This window comes from Crocodylus porosus, unplaced genomic scaffold (genome assembly GCF_001723895.1).
Source record: "Crocodylus porosus isolate Cpor-Errol unplaced genomic scaffold, CroPor_comp1, whole genome shotgun sequence".
In the NCBI taxonomy this organism is placed as follows: domain Eukaryota; kingdom Metazoa; phylum Chordata; order Crocodylia; family Crocodylidae; genus Crocodylus; species Crocodylus porosus.
In genome coordinates, this window is record NW_017728950.1 from 63,124,500 (window position 1) to 63,144,498 (window position 19,999).

Here is a 19,999-nt window from a genome sequence, read left to right on the forward strand (position 1 = left end):
TTGGAGTTTGATTTTTTTTTTTTCTCTTTTTATTATTATTATTAATCAGAAAATCAGAGCTCCCCTACCTCCATTGTTTACCAGGATGCAGGTCCAGCTGTGGCCGTCCCCCCTACTACTTTGTGGTGCTGAACAGCACTGATATGCTGGTGCCCTGTCCTTGCCATTGCCCCTTGCTCCCAAGCTACAGCCCTACCCCACCCTGCTCTGCCAATGACCCTCACTCCCGACCTGCAGTCCCCTGCCCCCCCTCATCCCTGCTGGTGCCCCTCACTCCTGACCCACAGTTGTTCGGCTCTGTCAGTGCCCCACACTCCTGATCCGCCACCCCCTGCCCCACTGGATGGGGATCCCCATGTCCCAATATCTGGGGTAGGCAGTGGGTGTGTGGGAAAGGGGGTGTGTGTGTGTGTGGGGCAGAGGTTGTATGGGCATAGGCAATGCCATTGGTGATGTGTCGGGAGGATATGGGGGGGCAAGTGTCTCCCCAGGTTTCTTAATCAGCAGTGGGGTGTGGGGCATGGGGTTGTAGCCTGATCAGATCAGCACTGGACTGGAGCTGCCCTCCATGGCCCAGTGGGTAGGACCCAGTGTAGGAGGGCAGGGCAGGGCAGGGAGACTCGGTGCCAGCACTGCTGGGAGCCCTGTGTCAGCCACGTTGCTATGGCTGGTAAGGTGAGGTGCCCTCTGCCCACCTGGCAGTAGCGGGGGTAGTAGTGGCTGTGGCTTATGCAGCCAGCAGTGGAACAAGTCTGGCCCCAGTGCAGGCTGCAGGGAGGAGGAGGCAACACCTGTGGCACTGCTCTGCCTCAGGCTGGGGTTCCTGCGCCATGCTTAAGTGACCTAGCTATGGTCCTCTTTCCCTGGGCAATTTCTCCTTGCCCCTGCCTTGAGAGCATGAGCACCAGCCCCCAACCTGGCCACACAGTTCCTCGCTGCCCTCAAAGGACCTTCTCAGCCCTTGCTTGAGGGGCAGGTGCCTCAGAGCTGGGCTCACCGGTGGCACTAAGCACTGCTTCAGACCCCCCAGCTCCACTGCAACCGCAGCACTTGGACACCTTCCCCCAGCATGAGCAGCCATCTGCATTGTGTCACGGACACACACACACACACACACACACACACCCCTCAAATCCTCTCCACACACAACCCTGCCACACACACAAACTTATACACCCCCCAACCCCCACAAGTGCCCCTTGGACTGTCCCCAAGCTCTGGCCCTCCAACCCCCCTCCACCACCAGTATCCAGCACTTGGGGTTGCTCCTACCATTCTGCCTGGCTGTATTGCCACGTGTGTGTGTGCATGCATATGGTGCCCTTGTTTCCACTTGCCCTCCCCTGAGTCCCAAACAGCCCCTTGTATGCTGAAACACTTCCACCCTGCAAGGGGAAACCTGTGGTTTCCTGCTTTAAAGGGGAAGATGCATTTTTTCCTCAGGAAATGGAAATTATCCCCGGTAATAACCAATTTAGAATAGATTATAACTCTTTCTCGAACAACATCTAGTTATTTTAGTCATCCTTTTAGGTTGGAGGTAGTTGGGTTTATTTTTTGGTTGGAATATGCTGCTTTAAAAAACAACAACCTTAGTTTAGTGTTTTATATCTTCTAAAATAATCTTTTCTAATTATCTGTCTTGGTTATTTTATCTTATTATCTTCCTGTGTATTGGAATTTTTTTGTAAATGCTGTGCTTAGAAAATATAAATATTTCTTTTAGATTGGTGATATTCAGCAGGCTCTCAGAATGAAAAGAGATGAAGAAGTGGATCGACAAAAGAGAATGAACGTCACCCGACAGATGATAGAGGACTTGCAGAATGAACTCAACAGTACGGGAGCTTGTGAGAATCTTCAGCCACAAATTGATTCTATTAACAACGACCTGAGACGCTTGCAAGACGACAAGGCAAATATTGATAGTGACGTGAGTGATTTGGAAAATGAGAGAGAGAATCACAAGGCGGAAAAGAAAAGTGAGTTCATGTGATCACTTTCTTGTTCAGGAAACTGTTAGCAGTCCCTCCATGCTGAAGTAACTTCTCAGACAATTTGAAACCTCAGTAACTGTTCTTGTATGCATATGGTAATCTTCTGTTTCGATTGCAACCTTTCAAGACGTTACTATAAGTGGCAGGGATAGCTTATTTTTATTGGGGCACCATCAACAGTCTGTTTCAAAATATGACTTCCTTAGGTTAGGTACTATACCCACACCTGAGATCTCTTGCCAATTAGCATACTTTAGCAATCATATTTTTAAATTTATTTTTCTCTGTGAAGGCCTAACTAGAGATAAATGGTGAAACTGATATTCAGAATATTAAATGCACAAAAAAGAAAATGGAGACTTTCTTTCTTACAGTTATAAGAACTTAAAATCTATACATTTTATATTAAAAAATCAGGAAAATGTTCTATTAAGTTGATTTCCATTTAAAGTAGTAGAAACAAATATGGTATAGGATCAAGATGCTGTGTGTAAAATGATGCCCTTCTGGCAAAACAGTAGTTTTTTCTTCAGTTTTTTTTTAGGATAAACTTAGAGGTTAACATTACCCTTTTTAATGAGTGATACTGTGCTTTAATCCAGGTTTTCCTCTTAGTTCTCTCTTTACTGTTAGAGCTAGAATTAACATTTTTGTTTTCCAGATCACCTGTAAGCTCACTGTCCCACGTACTTTCACTCTTATCCTTGCAGCACCACACTGGGGTGATTTGCTTGGAAAAGTCAAGCAAAAATGACAGGGAAGCCTATGTAGAGTCCAAGTACAAGGTTCTTCTTATTCCATCTTGATCTGAGCTGGGGTCATTCAAAAATGGGTGTTTCTAAGGTTTTTTTCAACTACATGGGGATCGCCCAACCGGTGAAAAAGGGGTTACTCCAAGAATGCTTTTTTTGTTTGTTCTGAGAGTAGACTCCTCTCCCTTGATGTGGTGAAGGAATTATTGGGGGAAGGAGTAGAGGGGAGAGGGAGAACATGATTCCCACCACCATGTGTTGTTTGGCGAACATCTGGTAGCAAAATGCTAAGATGGAGACTTTGCATGACTATCATACTTAAGTACAAAATCACTCCTCTGGTAATAGGGAAAAAGCATTCTTATTGAAGACAGGGCCTTTTCAAGATGTTTTTTTGGTTGATTGTTTCAGTGTCCCTGATAAATGCAGAAACATTCAAACATTGTTATAGCAAGCCTGCATTGAGGGACTGTGTGCATGTGTACATATGATTAGCCACTATAAGTCTCTGTTCTGGAGTTATTTTCCATTATTTCAGCTTACTTTTATACTTAGAGCTATATGGAGTAGAATAGGTGGGATACCAGGTCTAAGAGACTGAAAACAAGGAAAGTTCCCTCCTAACCATAACCTAGTTAATGAACTGTTGTAGTCACTAAATACTAGAAATCTTTAATTGTGCTGTGTAAATCATGTAGGCCTGACTTAATATTTTATCTTGCATAAAATTACAGGAATAACTGATGGTATCGTACGACTTGATAATATGATGAATCTGAAAGAAGAGAAGCTCAAAAGAAGATACCAAGACATACACAGTGCTCTTATGTGGCTAAGAAAGAACAGAAACCAGTTTAAAAAAAGTGTCTGTGAACCCATGATGCTTGTAGTAAGAACATTCATTTGAGTATAATACTAATTGGCTAATCTCTTTTAAAAATAAAGTTGATTGTGTCTCCTATGAAACCTTCAAAAGTCAGGCTTATAGCTCCTTTTTTCTTTAAGAAGTAGGTAGCCAACTGGTATGCATGTAAATCAGTGTGTTCAAGTGGTTAAGCTTTATGTAATTTACCTCCTACAACTGGTAATGTAAAAAGTGTCAGGTTGTAGTATAACCCTTATTACCTTCAGTAGTCTGAGTGGCCTGAAGGAGCATAGTGCTTTCAGTTACCCAGAGCATGGCTTTCCTGGGGAATTGTGCTTCTTGAAGATGCCCTCTGCCTGTTTCTGCTGGCAAGAGAGAGAGTTTAGGAACCTTCTAAAACGGCTTTGCTTTGTAGGATTGCATGGGAGCGGCCCCCACCTTCAACAGTATCAAAAAGTTGGAGCAGAGGTTATCAGGGACACTATACTCCCTAGCTGCTTTGGTTTTTTGCTTTCTTCAGCCAGCTGTGTGCACTGAGACTTATTTTGTGTCCAGTCTTGATTTGTGGGGGTTTTTTTCTTTTAAGACTAGGCTGTCTTAATAAAGACTGTTTTAGAGAGAGAGATAGTTTTAAGGACATGATTAGCCAGTTTTTAAATAAACTTTCTCAAATTACTGCATTGTGCTGTTCTGTTATTCATAAGCAAGATTCATATACCAGGGGGTTTTTTTTTTCTTTCTTGTCTATATCCTTTATTTTTGCTAAATACAGCACAGCCAAGGTAACTGAGGACATGTACAAACGTTCATTTCTAGCGGTGGAAAATATCCATCACAGGAGAAGAAGCAGTACGAATATTAAGTCTGCAACTGCCCCCTTTCTTTTGCTCCTTGATCCTTTCCAAGACTGGGGTGATCCCAGTCTCAGGAAAGCATGGCCTGTTCCAGTCCCCTGTTCCTGCAGGTACTGGAGCAGTGGGGCAAACCCCCCTGCCTGCTTTTCACATGAAGGACTCTGGGGTGAGAAGCAGGTAGGGGGTGGTGCTGCTTCTTCTGTTTGGCTCTTGGACACCAACAGCTGAGCGAACTGAGCCCTTTTGCAAAGCTCCCAGCCTTTCCACTTACTGGGGGCTCTGGTGTGAGGAGTGCATGGGATCTTTGCCCTGCTACTGCAGGGAAACCCACCTCAGCCCTGGCTGGCTGGCAAGGGGAAGCTGGAAGCAAGTTCAGGATTCCTAAGCCTAGTTCTCAGAACCACCAGCTTTGAAATCATAGTCTCCGCTGCCCAAATGAGTAGCACAGGAGGCAAGGGGAAGCTGGCAGGGCCAGGAACTGGATTCAGGGAAGCTCTTCCCAAGGCTAATTCTTGCTTCCCAGGCTTTGCAATTCCTCTCTTGCTGCCCAGCTAGGTAGTAGGGACAACATTTAAAACCTGGGGGGCAGAAACCAATTTGGGGATGGCTTTTTCAGACCCTAGGGCTTTGCAGTTCCTGGTCCCACTGTCCAGCTATATGGCAGGGCAGCAGGGAGAGAAAGGGACAAGGGGAAGCTAGTGTGTGCTGGCAAAGCCTTCCACTAATTCCTGAAACCAGCATTGGGGAAGAGGTAAGAAGCAGTGGCTTAGAGTGACTTCTAAATGGTTGGATTTGGCTTTTTTTTCTTCCAGGGATGTCATGTTTGGTTCTGGGAGAAATAGGGTCAATATCTGTATACTTGTGATTTTTTTCTGGGAAAACAGCTTTTTTTTCCAAGGAGAAACAAAATGCTTTAATCACTAGAATATCTTGATCATGGGCTATTTTTTATTATCGTTCAGGTCAAGTTAATCTTTTCAGTGTCCATAAACATTGGAATCTATTTTCTATGGCTAAGGACAGAAATTACACACAAACCAGTATAAGTGATTGGAAACCAATTCAAATCTGTGATAGCAGTTCAGTGCGCATAAACTGCTTTCAGAATGGCTGAAACAGGTTTAAGGTAAACCTGGCTGGATGTAGTATCAGACTTAAATGATTTAGATTAAATCGGTTTGTTGAACTTCTGTCCTAGATCCCCTCCAGATTCAAGTTAACGTGCAATCCCCCAACGTCCCAGGATGCTTTGCTCTTCCCCCACAAATCCCCTCCATGGGCTAGCCTTGGCCCAAGCTGTTTGCTCCAACAGAGCAGGGAGGCATGATCTAGTGCCCCCTGGCTTCTGACCTGGGCCACTGAAGGCATTTCCAGAATCAAAAGTGAATGTTTGTTTACTTGCTTATCGGTTCAGTGTATGCAGCTTAGACTAAACTGTGAAGATTGAATTGATTCAGCTATGGGCTTTTGGACTGTCTAGCCTATAACACATACTATACAATTCTGCCATGTTTGGAGATTTTTAAGAGCATCTGAAACTTTTCTTTGGGAAGGCTGTCTTGCTAGTTTAGAGAGTTGTAACAGACATAAGTAAGCTCAAATTAATGAATTATAATATATAGCTAGTACTGTTTTCAAATTTCAAGAAGGTTCTTCCATTTTAGGTAATCTGATTGTATCTTAAAATAATATTTAGATAAACTCCAAATGATCTGTTTCCTCACAGAGTCTTGGTTTTTTGTATTCTCGCTGGATCCTAATGAAGTTTGGGAAAAATGAATATCTTAAGAATGAATCTGGAAATTTCCAGTGTATTTTTCTTTGTTTTAGCACAGAAACTTTTGCTTTTTATTAAATGTAGGTTTGGTTATTACTTGACTCTCCTAACTGTTTTTGTTTTTTCATTTGTAGTGCATCTCACTCTCCATTATCTTCCCTTTTTTCTATTTTTATATGAGCAGATCAACGTGAAAGACGATAGACATGCTAAATATGTCGAAAATCACATTTCAGCAAATGATATGAGGGCCTTTGTTTTTGAAAGTCAAGAAGATATGGAAATATTTCTTCGTGAGGCAAGTACTTAGTTACAGCATGTAACAAAATTAATTCTTAAAACAAAGAATATTGAAACAAGAACCCTCTTGATTTAGAGCCTATTTGATAAATGTACATAAGCTCTACACTAGGTAATGGAGAGGTAGCATAAAGAAAGGACGGATTTTCAGACATCCAGCTGGTTTAGTTAAATAGCAGAAAAAGATTTTCAAAGTACAGGCAAACACAAGGGAGTACAAGAATATTAGTGATGATTATCTTTGTCAAGCTAAGGACAAAAAGCTTGCAGGTTTCACTCAACAGAAAACACTTTGTTGCATGAGACAATAAGACTACTACACCACAGATTATAAAATACCAGATACTTCCAACAAAGTTCTTGCTTAAGAGGGAAAGAAAGAATTCATTAAGAAAATAGTGTCTTCCAATGGGAAGTATTTTTTTTCTGATACACCTCTTCACAAAGAGATGGGAAAATACATCTCTTTTTGGGGAGCCAGAGAAATCACTTCAAGAGAGAACTCCCCATTAAATTGTATGATCTTTCTTGTTTCCTTCCTACTGTTGTAGCATTTCCCAACTACTGTTCACCAATTGCAATTTTCTTCTGATACAAACTTTACTGAAATGCTTAAAACCATCCTGTCTGCACTTCAAAAAAACCCCATCTCATTTTGAATAAATGAATCATAGAAAAGCTAGCTAAGACTTCTGGAGGCATGTTTTTTACTTCCTGCCTCTACAGTTGTGGATTCAGTGTGAGGTTGCTAGAACAGAAACCAAGGATCACCTGTTAAGTGAACCTTCAACCTTTTGTCCACTACTGTGGGAGAGTTGTATAATAATCTGTAGTCATTATTGGCCTGCAGTGATTTCTGTAGAATAATTTTGCAGCCTGAGGAAGGAGGAATCCTTTTTCTGGACACCTGATTTAGCTTTGGTTCACCCATTTTGGGACAATGTGCTCTAGATTTGACTGACAACGTTCTTTGGGTAAATCTGATATCTTTTATTAGACCAACTTAAATGGCTGGAAAACCATTATTAAGCAAGCTTTCAGGTTCAAAAACCCTTCGTCAGGCTAAGGAAGTTTCAGCAGTTGGTGCATGCTCTTCCTGGATGGAATGAAAAGTAAAGAAGCCAGAGGCTGGTCTGGTATGCATACGAGACAGGTAGTCAGTGAAAAGCTAGATTGAGGAATCAGTGGGTGAGAGACAGGCTTGCGGGGGGAGAGAGAAGGGTGATGAATAGTGGAGAGATACCTGGGGAATCAGATGTCAGGCAGGTTATAATGTGTCATAAATCCAATGTCTATATTAAGTTCATGATTTTTAGTATCCAGGAGGTTGATGAAGTGCAGTTCATAGGGTCATCTCTGGGAAGCGTTTTGTAAGTTTCCTTTGAGGATTGGGAGTGACAGATTGGATAGAGAGTGGTTTTCTTGTGAGAAATGTGCCCCCACAGGTAATTGGGTATTCCTGTCTTTGATAAATTTCTGGTGTGCATTCATTCTGGTGCACAGTTGTTGTTTGGTCTCTCCTACATATTTTCCATCATGGCATTTGGTGCATTGGATGAGATATATTACATTTCTGGAGGTGCAGCTGTAAGATCCGGGAGTGCTGATGGCTTTGTTGTGGTGTGTAGTAATTGTGTGGGTGGTGGAGACGTGTTGGCAGGTTTTGCATTTCTTGTCATGGCATGGTCTGGGTCCTTTTGGGGTGTTCTGGGCTTGAGGAAGCTTGATTCTGGTGATGAGGTTAACGAGGTCCGGTGCTTGTTTGAAGGCTAGGATGGGTGGCTCTGGGAATATCTTTTTAAGAATAGGTTCTCTTTCTAGTATGGGTTGCAATTGTTTGAGGATTTTTTGTACGGGTATATGTCATAACCAGCAGTGTGCGATTTGTGGGGGGGTTTTTTCTGTACTTCAGCAATTCTTCACACGGCATCCGGGTGGCTCTTTCACATGTGTGATCTATCTCTCTGGAGGAGTGTCCTTGCTGGGTGAAAGCCTTTTTAAGATTGGCAACGTGGCAATCCCAGGTGTTCTCTTCAGTGCAAATCTGGTGGTATCTGAGGGTTTGGCTGTATATCACAGCTTTTTTGGTGCATTTAGGGTGATTGCTGGTTCTGTGCAGATATGTATGTTGGTCTGTGGGTTTCTTGTATAACGTGGTCTGTATTTTATCATTCTGGATGCTGATCATCATGTCTAAAAAGGAGATGTTGGTGCTAGATTTGACTGTTAATGGTAGCTGTCTTTTTACTTATACATTTCCTAAAAATATGCACTTATGCTGTTGTTGGGTACACTGTAGCTTTTGGAGAACTTGGTTGGTTTGAGGAGAACATGGACTTCTGTAGATATTTGCTTACAATTTTACATGTAGTGGTGCTGAGACATTTGTTTTGCTTGATGTGTTGGTTTGTCTAGGAAATCTAAAGTATCTTTTTAAAGAATTCTAAGTTTTGTTTTTAGTCTATCTTGAGGGTCCATGTCTCGTACAGAGCATATTTAACAGACCTAAAGGATTTCTTTCCACAATAGTTTGTTTCTGTCCATTTGTTTGAGGGTCATCAAGAGGACTTTGAAAGATTTTACTCCCCTTCAGTGGGTGAGGAGGGAAAAGACTTTTCCTTGGGTAATCATTTGGGTTGTGGTCAGCAGTTTTCTGCTATTGGAATGCAGAGAAAGTTTTAAATAATTCTCAGCGTGATTATATTGAAATGAGAGTAGTTTCAAATGAAGGAGGAGGGTGAGATCATTAATTTAAAATAAATGTTTATATCTGTCCAGTATATCTTTCTGATAAATTAGAGTAACTTTTCATTTCACTCAAATTTCTATTTTCGCTTTTTTCTGAATGTGTTTCATGTTTAGATGCGTGACCATCGGAAACTAAGAGTGAATGCTGTCTGTGCACCTAGTGAGTCATGTGCTGAAAACAGACCTTCAAGACCTATTGAAGAGTTACAGTGAGTAACTTAAAATCACATTCTGTGTTTACTGCTGAATATTTTACTCTGTGCTGTGAATTTTCTGTAAGCCAAACTTTTAAAGATCTGATTTTTAGAATTATTATTATTCAGAATTAAAAAATATTTTTCTTAGTTTGCTCATCAAACTTAAAAGTTCTATTTGTGATTTTTCTTTTCTGTTCCTCAGCCAGTACGGATTTTTCTCTTTCTTACGAGAGCTGTTTGATGCTCCTCATCCTGTGATGAGTTACCTTTGTGCCCAGTATCGAGTTCATGAGGTCCCTGTGGGAACAGAGAGGACCAGAAATATGATTGAAAGGGTAAGAAACCGTATTGTCTAGTATGATTAGGACAATAGTTTTGTTAAGATAGTATTGAGGAAAGTAGATGTGAAAGAAGCAGAAGTTGTCATGGGCATACTATTTAGTATAAATAAATCTTTCATTTTGGTAGGGAGGTTATGTGGACAGGGTCGTAGGAACGCATAGCATTAAACTGAGTAGAGATAGCTAGTTTGCTGCCTTAATTTGAATTCAGGCAGAAGGGAGGGAATGGTAGCAAGGGACAAACTGATTCAGAGACAAACTTGTAGGCAACGGCCCACTTTGTCAGATACTACAATATGCTTTCATAGCATCTAACAAAGTATGCAGTCACTTAAAAAAGCTTATGCTTCTCTTAATTTGTTAGCCTCTAAGGTGGTACCCTGCCCTGCCATCTGCATGTCATTATGCTACACACAGCTTTTAAGACATGGGAGCAAAATATAGGTAATGCTAACCTAACATTTCAAAGTTAAATGTGTCCTTTAGTTGCATGCTGAATTGTTTTGGTTTGTTTACTATTTAAAAGTCAAAACTATGAATGTGTTTTATAATAAAAAAAATGGTAGGTGCTTGAGCCAGAAAGCTTTTGGATATTTTGTTAATACAAACAGGTTCATTTTAATTAAATGTTTATTTTGGAGCTAGGCCAACTCATGACTCCTCCTCTCCCCCATAAATCATGGAGAACAGTGATATGAAATATCTTCTGCTTAAGATGTTTCATTGTATTTGATATTTTGATAAACAGTATCTGCCCTGCTGTGCTGGGTTTCACCTGCTGGGCTGCAGAGTTCCTGGGGGGCAGGCAGCAGGGCAGGGAGCCCTGAGCCCACAGCGGGCAGCCTCCTTTGCTCCTATCCATGGGCTCTGCTCCAGCTGTGCCACGCGTTGGGGAGGGGGAAGCTGGGTTCCATGCTCCGCTCCCCACTTGAACTGCAGTAGCCACTGCCTCCCACAGGCAGCAGCCAGGGCTCGGGCTCTGCTGTGGGGAGCAGGGGGCTGCGGACCCGGGTCCCTAGCCCCATAGCCCTGACAGTTGGGGGCCCTGTGTGGCAAGGTGGGGGAGTGTGGAGTGCTGTGGGTGGGGAGTGAGGGGTTTTGACAAGGCCCAGGAGGTGGTCGGTAGGGAGTAAGGGGTACCAGCAGGGTTGGTGGGGTTGTGGGTTGGGAGTGAGGGGTAATGGCATGGGCAGGGCACCGGCATATCAGGGTTGCTAAGTGCTACAAAAAAGTGAGTAGTGGAGAGCTGCAGCTGGACCTGCATTCTGGTGAGAGGAGGAGGCAGGGGGAGCTCTGATTTTCCATGATGATAAACCCCAAATCAAAATCAAACATAAAAACGTAAAGGTATTTATCTTGTATTTTATTATAGGGATTGAGGCAATGGTAGGCTTCCAAATTGCTTTGAAATTGTAAATATATTAATAAAACATTGTGTTCAACTGATACCTTTTATGTATAGTGGAATTTCGTTTTAATCATGGAAAAACAGATCTTGTTTTTTTTTTACTCAAGAGAATTTGTCAATTTTTTTTTTTAATGGTGTTTCATTTTAATCATGGAGAAATGTGGCTTCTGGTTCTTTTAATCAGTGCATTTGTGCTTTTTTTCCTTTTTTTAAATCAGAAAATTTGTGATTTTTAAACAGAGAAAACCAGGATCCCTGATTATGACTGACACTTTTTGATTGATTTATAGTAACAAACACAGAAGAACTTTTTGTTCAATATAGCAGATGCTTTTTTTTTATCAAAGATTTCTTTTCCATGTTTAGGTCATACAAGAAACCAAGCTTAGGCAGTTGTATACAGCTGAAGAAAGGTATTCTGTAAAAGTATCAGTTTATACAAACCAAACTGTTTCTAGTAACACCTCTCTGAGACCTGCACAGTTTCTTATTGGTTCGGTGGATACAGAAGAAAGAAGACAGTTGGAAGAGCAGCAACAGGTAAATTGGCTTGTTTGGTGTTTAGGGAAAAAATGTTCAGGACATGGCTTGGAACTGCTGCCACTTTTTTTTTTTTTTTTTTTAATTCACTAAACTTGATGGCGGATGCATCTACACATGCGCTTCACTGCAGAGTTGATTAATTAGCTCTGCAGTGAAGCGTCACTCCTTACATGAGCGCCAGTATTTAGGGTGCAGTAAATTAATTAACTCAGCGGTAAGATGGTACCATCTGGGCCAGTTTTTTACAATGGAGTTATTAACTGTGGTGAAACGCACATGTGAACTCTGACCTGGGCATTAATTGTGCTTGGTCAGCCTAGGCAGCAAGGGGCCAGACTGCTGCCTGCTGCTTAGCTACACAGGTCCATACTTTGGGCACTCTTTTATGTCCCAGTGAGCTCCTCTGCTGCCCGACAGTCACCACCTGGAGTTTGGGGCTGACCCCTCGACCCTGCTGCCAGCGTAGGGTGGCTCCACCCCCACTCAGAGTGCTGCTGTCCCAGGTGCACGTGTAGATACTGTGCCCAGGATCATTTGACTCCAGAATGAACTGTGCTGGTGTTTATTCTGTTACCTTAATAGCACATGTAGATGTCCTAAGTCTGGGCTGATTATAATGAGAATATTAAATATGCTTTCTGTACCATTATTTACTGTAGGGAATAAATAATAAGTTGCGGTCACTGGATTCTGAGTTGACTACACTGTCTGAGAGGCAGAAACATCTGGAGTGCAGAGACAATGAACTTAGACAGCAAAAGAAGGAACTTCTGGAGAGAAGAAACAAAAGGAGACAACTGGAATCAAAAATTGCTGTGAAAAACGATAGGTATGCTTACTGCAGATACTTTTTCTTGCTTTGGTAGCATTAAACTTCAAGAATGTGTGATACTCAGCCTTATATCCTATTTTGAATAGGATGTCTAGAACCATTTTGCTAGCAACACTGAAACAACAATGCTTCTTGGCTTCTTTTAGATTATGACAGTTTTACCATTAAGTGTACAGCTGGGGAGCCAGGTAGGCTGAAGCCTTGACCCCCGAGTCCCGCACCCCCCAGCCCTGGCTGGGCAACTTGTCCCAGCCCCAATTCCTCCCTCACTGTGGGGACATTGATCTGCCCTGCCTCTCCCCTTCATCCGCCACAACAGACTTACCAGCTGGAGGCAGCTGTGTCCAGGGTTGTAAAGTCGAAACCCCTGTCGGAACCTGGAAGCAGGGTTGCAATTTACAAAGGTTGTAAGTGCTGTTTGTCATAACTGGAATCATCATAAGTCAAAGACAGCCTGTATGGAAGATCATCCCATCCCTTTCCCTCTTCTCAGTTTCTGTTTGCTGCAAGCCTTCCAAATCTTTGAATCTCTCCAAATCAATTCAGCCTTGCCTCAATCTAGATATGCTGGGGGTGAGGGGAGGAGCGTAGCTCCAGTCCAGACATGCTCGGTAGGGGTGGGGAAAGCAGCCTGGGCCCAATCTGGATGTGCTGGAGTGAGCGGGGAGGGAGGAAGCAGCTCAGCTCTGATCTGGACATTGTGGGGGTGCGGTCCAGCGGGGCCCAGAGCAGGGTGGCAGGAGTACAGGGTCCCGGCTGGTAGGGGCTCTAAGGAACCAGACCAGCTCCCCACTCTCCTTGCTGGTACAGCCCAGCCTGGCTTCACAGATCCCTAGCAGCCTGTGCCCCGCTCTGGGCTCCACTGGTGCTGGCCTTGAGATATTGGTCCTAAGACATTGGGACGTTGGTCCCAAGATGGTGACCAGGGGTGGGGCTCCTGTCAAGGGGCGGGGCTACCCATGCAGCCCTCGACAGGTTGCCAAAACTGGGTAAGTGGCCTTCCACCGGAAATAATTGCCTGCCCCTGGGTTAGGAGGATCAGGTGGCTCCCTTTCCACCTTCTCCTGACCCCCCACACCCTGCTCTCCCTGAGGCTTAACACAGATGCTCCATAACCAGACGTTTAAGCAGCACTTTTCTGTCTACTTTATATATAGTACAAACTCTGTGTGTTATTAGTCCAAAGCCAAAAGATTTGCCATATAGTTCATTGGGCTGGGCCTTAGCAGAGAAATTTGGTGTCTCGACACAATGTAATCAATTAATCATAAACTGCTTTTTGCCATAGTTTAAGAGAGATGGAACAAGATGCTATCAACTTAGACCAAGAGGAGCAACATACAAATGCAAAGATCAAAGAAATCAATATCCAAAAAGCAAAACTTGTTATAGAATTAAAGGAACTTATTAAGGTATGGCTTCTTTTCTGCCTTGTATATATTTTTCTGTTGTTATGAAGGGTTCAGATTTTATATTAAGAACCCCCCCTCCCCCAACATACTAGAAAAACAGCGCAATAGCTAATGTGCTGAAGTACACTTCAGTGTAGATCCTGATTGGGAGCAATTGTTCCTAGTTAGTCCAGGCAGCAGGGGGCCGCAACTACTTCCTGGCTAAATCCCGATCTCCACAGGGTGGGGGAGAGCTGCCCTGGTGCCAGGGAACCTCTCCAATCTGGCCCCAATCTCTGTGGAGTAGCCAAAGCTATCCCAGCTCCAGGGCAGTTCTGTCCCTGCCTGTGTGGAAATTGGGGTCGGCCCCAATTTCTGGGGGGCGAGGAGAGATCTCCGTGTGGCTGGGAGAGAGCTGCCCTAAAGCCCAGACAGCTCTCTCCCACCCTGCAGAACCCAGGCCTGACCCCTGTATCCCCTGCCAGCCCAGGGCTGGCACCCAGGGGAGCCTGGAGCTCCCCCTGGCTGCTGGAGAGGTGGCAGAGTAGGATAGGAACAGCCTAAAGGGTTTCGGAATCCATTTTCACATTTTTGCTCCTGTTGGCTGCATGTTCAGATGCATGCCTGACCAGTTTAATATAGCTGAATTTTCTGCAAAACAAATTCAGGCGCATTATTTGCATGTGTAGACATGTCCACTGAGATTTTTTTTAACTGGTCTTTCAACACACATTTTCATGCATCAGTAAATTACAAGTTGGTGTGCATTTTAGTGTTGTGTGACTGTTTTTTAAAAAAAAAAATTGAAAGAAGAGAAGGTAGATTCCCAATCAGAAGTGCATTGGGAGCCCATCCCACTCCCTAATTATTTTCTCCAGTTCCTAAGCCTTTTTGAAGTGATGCTTGTACTAAACGTTTTCTTGTATTCAGTGGAAATCTTCTTGTGTGTACTGTTATCTTTAGAATTGAGTTGGATGTTCTGAAATCCTTTAGGCTTTTTTGAGCTAATCTTTACCCTCTAACTCCAAGTTTTGAGAAGTGTTCAAACCTAATCCTATGCAAAGTTGAATGTTGTCTTTTGAAGCAGTCTGATTCACTGCACTCAGTAACCAGCATGAAGAAGAGAAATGACTGGTTTTGATCATTTTGGTTTTGTATATATTGATTGAGCCCAGGTGGCATTGTTCAAAATCTCCATAAATCATGTTGGGTGAAATACCTAAAGCAGTTTTGAAAACCACAAAAAATTGTACAAGATAACCATTTTTAAGGCATGGTGAACCTCTATACTTTCTAAAGTTAGTTTTAAAAATTGACTTGTGGTGGTGATAGGCTATTAATAAACAACTGTTTTTTTTCCAAATAATATTTTACACATTTCTAAGTTCTTAAAATATCAAACAATAGCATACTCTAAGTATGCATGCATCAGTCCATATACATGTTGCTTTTCCTACAAGGTACAAACAAAGTGATCAGGATGTCCATTAATTTAATAAACAACCTGTCTATAGGCGTATTCTCATCTTCCTCTTGCACCCTATAGCAAACTGGTTTTACCATGCACTTGTGTATTTCTGAGCAGTACAGATCAGAAGGTATTTAACTACACAGCTGGGCAGAGGAATGAGAGTTTCCTAGATTTAGATTGCATAGATTTCATAGACATTGGGGCTGGAAGGGGCCTCGGAAGATCGAGTCCAGCCCCCCGCCCGAAGGGCAGGAAGTCAGCTGGGGTCATAGGATCCCAGCAAGATAAGAATCCAATTTGCTCTTGAAGGTGTTCAATGTAGGTGTTTGAACCACTTCCGCTGGCAGACTGTTCCAGACCTTGGGGGCTCCGACAGTAAAGAAATTCTTCCTTATGTCTAGCCTAAAACAGTCTTGCAGTGGTTTATAATTGTTTGACCTCATCATACTTTGGGGCACTCTGGTGAACACAAGTTGTTAATTACTTCAGGAATTAATATTGCTTATGCAGTGATTTAATTTAGGGTGTGTGTGTAATGAATGAAATGGCCAATACTCCCTGAAGGAAACGAGGATGTAAAAAATCTGATTCAGGAAAGGTTTTACTTCAGTATAGTTGTTGAAAACCAATTTTCAATGTTTCTGTTTTTCTTTGTCAACCCTGCCCTAATTGTGCTTCCTGTTTGGTTCCACATATGGATATTTAGGGTTTGGATTGAATTCTGTCATTTAATTAATTTTTAAGCACAGGGAATTGGGGTATTCAGATACCTAATCCAGTAATTCTCAACCTTTTTAGACACAAGGCCTGCAGGACTGGATGAGTTTGACACCCTTGCTCTACTTTATAAAAGGTGGGCCTTGCCACCATCCCATGCTTCCAAATGAAAATAGCCCTGAGTGCTGAATTGAATGCTAGAGGTCAGGGGTCAGCAACTTGCAACCCAGGGGCCAGGTTCAGTCTGCCAAGCCATTTTATCCAGTCTGCAAGACCTGGACATTGTCAGCAAGTTGGTGGCAAGGGAAACTGTGCTGGTGGTTGGATTGCAAGCAGCAGCTTGCTTTCTGACCAAGCTGAATTAATTTGGCCTGCCTCTAAAAGGCTGTTGACCTCTTCTGTAGATCAGTGGTAGGCATATTCTAGGACCAGATCCCTTTGTGGACTTAATCATAGGGCCACCTAATTTTTAAACCTTATGTAGCCTCAGGCAGGAAATATGTACCTATACATCTTGGTTCATTAGAACGATGGAAGTTAAGTCTGTGCACAATATCTTTATTTTAGTTGCCTAAGCAGCTTTTCTAGTGAGAAGTTAGATACTTAAGGGAATCTTGAAAGCTCAAATGGGGCAAGCTGAGCTTCTGTGAATCACTCTTAGACTGAAGTATATAAAATAAAACTAAGAATCTACCTGCTTAACTTGTTTTATTAGTTTGTCTTGGTTTTTAGTAGGTAAGTTTTACATACTGTACTTTCCTTTTTGAAAAGGAATCTTGCTGTTCTGAAAGGTTTACCTGGTATCCAGTCTAGTTTATAATGGAAAATTTTAATGATTTAAAAATTGATCTCTTTGTGATAGTATTCTTTAGGATGGCCATGCCAGTTGTGGCTTAGTAAGGGGTATATCCTGGAGATGCTTTCAGGTTGTTCTCAAAAACTATTCAAAAATAAAAGACTCTTCAAGTTTTGGTAAAGAGGGCAGTGTGTCCCTCTTCAAATTCTAAAGTGGTTGAACAGAAAATCTTAGTGAATTCTGCTTCAAAGATTATTTTTCAGCTCCTCACTCATAGCTACGAGTTGTATGTTTAAGAAATAGTCCTTTTAAACCAGTGTAACTTCCAAGGTTGGGGAAGAAGAAGGCAATGCTCTTCTCAGCTGCAGGTGTATCCCAAGGTCATCTTGACTGGTCTTAGCTCTTGAGGGCAGAAATCTTTGCCCTGGAGAAGGGTAGTTCAAGGCCAAATAAAGTTCCCTCTAGCATCCACTTGGTCACCAGTCACAGTACCCTAGTATTAGTGCATTTGGTGCTAAGTCTCAAAAGCCCTGTGCTGGAATCCTCTATACTAACTATTCCTGGAAATTGATGCTTGCATTCACCTGCTTTTTCTATAACACTTGTTGGTCAAAGCCTCTACTGCACTGGGAGATCTAGCTGCCTATTCTTATAGTCACTGCATATTGAAACCGCAGTCATGGATCAGGGTCCCTCTCTTAGTACAAACACAGAACTGAAAAATGGTCCTCCCCTTGAGAATAAGCTGAGGAAGCAGATGGATACAGACAGGGGTGTGCAAGTAGATGATGAGCCAATATTGATGTGCATGATAGGTAGCTGTCTCAGCATACCAACAGTCTGCTTGTTATGTGTTTTTTATTATTTCAAAAATCAAACTACCTAACTAGTATCTAACTCCTCAGTACCTGTTAAAGCTCACTGTTTGATTTTTTTTTTAAAATTTATTTTAATCTGATGCGTCATTTTCAGAGGATGAAAACTGTATCTATTCATCAGGTTCCGATACCAAAGCAAGGTGTGACTGACACTCTTCAGAGTGTGATTAATCTCATCTGTATCAGATAAAGTCTAGGGCACACTAACATTGTTATAAGCTAAAGAGCTCTAAAAGAAATAATGCTGAGCTACCTAATCCCTACTCTATCCCCATATTGTTGGCTACTGCTGGGCAGTAAGGTGATTCAGAAAGCTGTTGTTTACATTTCTATTCCTAATGAGCTGTAACAGTGCAGGTGGCTTATCCTCCATTTGAACGTTGACAAGAAGCAAGACTCTGAAAAGAACGATCTACTGGTTTTAATAAATTATTCTGACTCCCATTTTTTTCATCATTTAAGACTAAGTCATCCCCCTACCCTAAGCTTGAGTTGTCTGTTACTTGCATCTCTGCCAAAAGTAGAAAGAGAGGAAAACCTCCCTTCCCCTTTATATATTAGGGAGGCATCTTCCACCAGGTTAAGGCTGGAAGGACTCTCTGGAAGTTATCTAGTCCAATCCCTTACTCAAGGCAGAAACATCCCTAGCTAAGCCATCCCAGACAAATTGATCTTATGTGCATTTAAAAAACCCAAACAAAACAAACATCCAATGGTGAAGATTGTACATCCTCTCTACTTTTTTTCCATTGCGTAGCTACTTTTTTTAAACAAGTTCTTAATATCTAACATAAATCTCCCTGTTGCAATTTAAGCCATTACTACTATCCTTTCCCCTGTGGACACAGAACAATTGATCTCTATCTTTTTTATAACCATGGCCTTTTTTGTTTTTTTTTATCAAATCCCTCCTTTTATCTATATTAATTCCTAGATTCAGTTTGTGATTCCCCTGTAACCCACAGGTCCTTTTCAGCAGTTCTGAAGCCTAGGTAGTCATTTCCCATTTTGTATTTTTGCATTTGATTTGTTCCTTCCTAAGTGTGGTACATCATGTTTGTTGTAATTCAGTTATATCTCATTCAGTGAAGACCATTTTTCCTAATTTATCTATTTCATTTTGAGTCTTAATCCTATCTCCTAAAATTTCAGTTCTCCCACCCAGCTTGGTATTATCCACAAAGTGTACACTCAATTCCAGTGTACTAAGTGGGTTGTTGGTTGTATCCATGTTGGTCTAAGGGCAAAGGTAGACAAGGTTCTTTGTGTAAGTGTGATATCTTTTATTAGACTAAATAGTTGGGAAACTTTGTTCTTTGAAAGCTTTTGGGTACAAATACCCTTCTTTAGGCATAGGGAAATGACTTTCCCATGTCTGGAGAAGGGTCTTTGTGTCCAAAAGCTTGCAAAGAGCAAGTTTCCCAACTATTCAGTTGGTCTAATAAAATTTACCCAAGAACCTTGCTTTCCAGGGCACAAAGTGTACAGTCAGAGCACAAAGATACAAGTCGTTAATGAAGATATTGAGCAGTACTGAGACCAGGGCAGATCCATGGGAAACTGCACTTGATATCTCTTCCCAGTTTGATGTTGAGCTGTTGCTGCCTACTCTTTGAGTGTGATTGTCCAACCATTTTAGTATCTGCTTTTATAGCAGTTTCCTCTAGACCAGAGGTGGTCAACCGGGGGTACACAGGAAGGCCCTAAGGGGTAGGGGTATGCATGGGCAGGCAGGGATGGAGCTCTACCACCTACCATCCCCTACCTCCCAGGAGCAGGGCTGGGGGTGGGGGGTGCTGCTGCTTTGCATCCAGCTGTGTGTTGCTACCCTCCCCCCCACTACCCTCCCCCATGTCTGGCCATTGGGGGTACACTTATTAAAAAAGGTTAAAGACTCCTGCTCTAGACTGTATTTCCTTAGCTAGATATCTGCGGATATATATATTGCGGATGAGAATAGGATGGGATTCAACACCGACGAGTGCAAAGTGATGCACCTGGGGAGGAACAACCGGCATCATACCTACAGGTTGGGGAACTCCCTTCTTGTCAGTACAGAGGCAGAAAAGGATCTTGGAGTCATCATTGACTCCAAGATGAATATGGGCCGGCAGTGTGGGGATGCAGTCAGG

General features: G+C 42.4%; 1 protein-coding gene across 1 annotated transcript in view; it reads left to right on the forward strand.

The window, feature by feature from the left end:
- The window catches only part of SMC5 (structural maintenance of chromosomes 5), an 86,857-nt gene that overhangs the window by 27,696 nt on the left and 39,162 nt on the right, over nt 1–19,999 (forward strand). Inside the window, exons 9-16 of the mRNA XM_019555187.1 lie at nt 1,727–1,982; nt 3,484–3,638; nt 6,430–6,543; nt 9,408–9,502; nt 9,693–9,825; nt 11,606–11,779; nt 12,442–12,611; nt 13,903–14,026. Of these exons, the coding sequence (XP_019410732.1) occupies nt 1,727–1,982; nt 3,484–3,638; nt 6,430–6,543; nt 9,408–9,502; nt 9,693–9,825; nt 11,606–11,779; nt 12,442–12,611; nt 13,903–14,026 (1,221 nt within the window). The remainder of the gene's footprint in view (nt 1–1,726; nt 1,983–3,483; nt 3,639–6,429; nt 6,544–9,407; nt 9,503–9,692; nt 9,826–11,605; nt 11,780–12,441; nt 12,612–13,902; nt 14,027–19,999) is intronic.